This window comes from Nelumbo nucifera, chromosome 1, assembly GCF_055504915.1.
Source record: "Nelumbo nucifera cultivar China Antique chromosome 1, China Antique-T2T, whole genome shotgun sequence".
Lineage (NCBI taxonomy): Eukaryota > Viridiplantae > Streptophyta > Magnoliopsida > Proteales > Nelumbonaceae > Nelumbo > Nelumbo nucifera.
Window position 1 is genome coordinate 129,485,642 of NC_142649.1, and position 3,015 is coordinate 129,488,656.

At 42.5% G+C, this 3,015-nt stretch overlaps 1 protein-coding gene across 1 annotated transcript; it reads left to right on the top strand.

Moving 5' to 3' along the window:
* On the top strand, positions 1-3,015 carry LOC104613186 (WUSCHEL-related homeobox 9-like). Its single transcript, XM_010280909.3, has 5 exons — positions 1-160; positions 405-701; positions 1,101-1,835; positions 2,214-2,437; positions 2,788-3,015. Exons 2-5 carry the CDS (start codon positions 578-580, stop codon positions 2,791-2,793), a joined length of 1,089 nt encoding a protein of 362 aa, XP_010279211.1. The 5' UTR covers positions 1-160; positions 405-577; the 3' UTR covers positions 2,794-3,015.

Genomic DNA, 3,015 nt, shown 5'->3' on the forward strand with positions numbered 1-3,015 from the left:
AGGGCCTCTCATGAAGGATTTCTGGGTTTCATCTGATCGATGAGATTTCTAATTAAGCACCAGCAAGTGAGCTTTTCCGTGGTTTCCATTCTTGGCCTCTGAGAAAATTGGCTTGTACTTTGAGTAATGGGCAGAAGCATTTGAATTTTAATGCAAAAGTGTAAGGAAAGGATGGGAGTGTACTCAGTTCTTTCCATCTTCTTTATGTTTCCTTTTTTTATGCTTATCTCTGTTCTTGCTCCAATTCTAACAGGAGATTTTTGTTGTATCAAAGTAGCTAGAGGTTCTTTTTTTTTTTCTACTCTAGAGATTTTTAATTAAAAAAATGTTTTCTCCTTTTGTTTTTCCCTTGAAGGATGGGAAAGGGCTATTTTATTAATTGAGAAGATATGATATGAACACAGGGTTAGGTGGAGAGAGGCTATAAGAAGAGGTGTTATCAGTGGCCTGAGGTTTCAGTACCAGAAACAAAAGCCAAGACAAGGATTTTGCTGTTATTTATCGGCCGGTTGGCTACTTAGATTGCTAGCTAGTGTAGTTTAGCCTTCACAGTCACTCAGCAATAATACCCATCAACATGGCTTCATCAAACAGACACTGGCCTAGCATGTTCAAGTCCAAGCCATCTCACCACCAATGGCAACATGACATCAACCCATCTCTCATGTCAAGTCCATGCCAGAAAGCCCCATACGCATCAGGTAATCAATCACAACAAATCAACCTTTAAACTTCTCTTTCTCATCTTGTTAATTGTTATCATTCTCTTCTGTCATGGCCGACCCTTCTCAAGTTCAAAAACAGTAGGTATCTGCTCTCCTTCCACAGACCCATCTCAGTCCTTGAATCATGAATGGAAATGTCTTATTACTTTGATCTAGTTTCAGTACTCTACCCCTGCAATCTGTGTCTGCTTTCCTATATTTATCTTCGTAGTAGTACTGTATGACAGTAACCCCAGTCTGTTTTTGCCTTTTTATAACATGCTTGCTTCTGGGTGGGTATTCATGATAACCCACAAAATCTTTCACGTACAGAATAACATACAGAGAGAGAGAGAGAGAGATTGTAGTTTCTAATGAATGTGTATTCGGTTGCAGTGACGGGGTGCGAAGAAAGAAGCCCGGAGCCGAAGCCGAGATGGAATCCCAAACCGGAGCAGATACGCATACTCGAAGCGATATTCAACTCAGGAATGGTGAACCCGCCAAGGGATGAGATAAAGAGGATAAGAGCTCAATTACAGGAATACGGCCAAGTCGGCGATGCTAACGTCTTCTACTGGTTCCAGAACAGGAAATCGAGAAGCAAGCACAAGCAACGTCACCTCCAGTCTGCAAAAGCCCAGACTCTTCAAACTATTCCGATCACCACCGCCCCAGCCACTACCGCTGTCCTCCCATCGTCTTCTTCCTCTTCATCCGAGAAGTCACCTCCAAGAAGAACCGATAAGACTCCTCCAATGGGTGGGACAAATATGATTGAGGCATCGAATTCTCCAACGGCTTCCGTTAACCAGACTTACTTCCACCCTCAAGTGGATTTCCAGCCGGAACCCTTCCTCTTTCCGGTGCAACCACCACCGTCTTTTTCGCAGGAATTTTGCTTCTCCGAGCTATCGAACGTCGTTCAAGCCTCTGACTCTGATCATCAACTGACCTGGCCTTGCTCAGGTGGTCTGCTTCTCAATGATATAATCAATCAAGGAGCTTCAAAGAAGGATGATCAAGTTAAGATGAAACCAACCCAGCAGTTTAACTACAGCACCATCTCTACTGCACCAGTCACCAGCGCCATTGCTTCTACAACTACTGCAACTCTCAATCAGATACAAGGTGTGTATTATGATTTCTGTGTCTTCACTGCACTGGATCCTTATTTTCTCTACATTATGAATAAATAATTACAAAATAGATCAACATAGGAATAAGAATATATGTTTCGTCCTTGTTTTCATGAAATCTTGCAAGCATGGGAATTCATGTTATCGGAAGAGAAAGAGCCAAGGACGTGTTTGTCAATTTTAGAAGTAGAACGAGGCTACAAGGGTCTTTTAAATTGAATTACGCTTTTCGAGATAGGACGTGTGCATGGCTAGCTGATTGACCGCTGCATTGGGTTTTGCTTAAGACTCGAAGCCCGTCACCAGACTTTTTTCTCTATATTTTAATATCGTTTCGTTTCGTTTCGTTTTAATGATTCTGCGTTTTCAGGGGTTGACGAATCAGGTGGTATGATTCCGGCTGCTGTGGCGAAATCAACGGTGTTCATAAACGACGTGGCGTTCGAGGTGGCGATGGGACCCCTGAACGTGCGAGAGGCTTTCGGGGAGGATGCCGTCCTCGTCCACTCCTCCGGCCTGCCGGTCATCACCGACGAGTGGGGCGTCACCCTCCAGGCCCTCCAGCACGGTGCCTTCTACTATCTGGTTCGCGCGGTAACCATTCCTCACCTGACCTCCCCAAACAACGGAATTAGTCTTTGAACAAGTGTTGAATGGATTTGAAATCCATGGTGTTTGAGTTCTACAATGATTGAGGGGGGTCCATGTGAACGAACCTGCAACTTCATTTAAAGTACTGTAGCTCGGTAGCCATCTCATATTCAGAGACGTTTAAGCTGGAGTTGACATAGACATGCATGCTCATAACTCTTATCTTTATCTCTGTCACTCTCTCTGATATGTTATTTTATAATTAAAAGGTTCATAGAAATTAATGTCCAGATGTGTAGCGTAGCTCTTCTGCTTTAGTTTATTTATTGATTGATTGGTGAACTTTATTTCAGGTTTAAGAGGGCCGGCCAGATGAGGAGATGGGGTTGCATCAATTGATGAGCTGCTTGTTGTTCTTGTTTCTGGTTTTTTTTTTTTTTTTTGTGTGTGTATTAGGTCTTCTGATATAGGATTATGGTTTAAGGACCCTTGATTATGATTGTAATGATAAAAAGTGAACGGAATTAATTGTTAAGGCTGATAATATATATAGTATATACACATGGTGAAGTGATGATACA

Excerpts from the sequence above, each read along its gene's own strand:
- LOC104613186 (XM_010280909.3), top strand. The coding sequence starts at position 578 with ATGGCTTCATCAAACAGACACTGGCCTAGCATGTTCAAGTCCAAGCCA. Across the intron at positions 702-1,100 it reads GAAAGCCCCATACGCATCAG|TGACGGGGTGCGAAGAAAGA; the intron begins GTAATCAATCAC and ends ATTCGGTTGCAG. Across the intron at positions 1,836-2,213 it reads AACTCTCAATCAGATACAAG|GGGTTGACGAATCAGGTGGT; the intron begins GTGTGTATTATG and ends CTGCGTTTTCAG.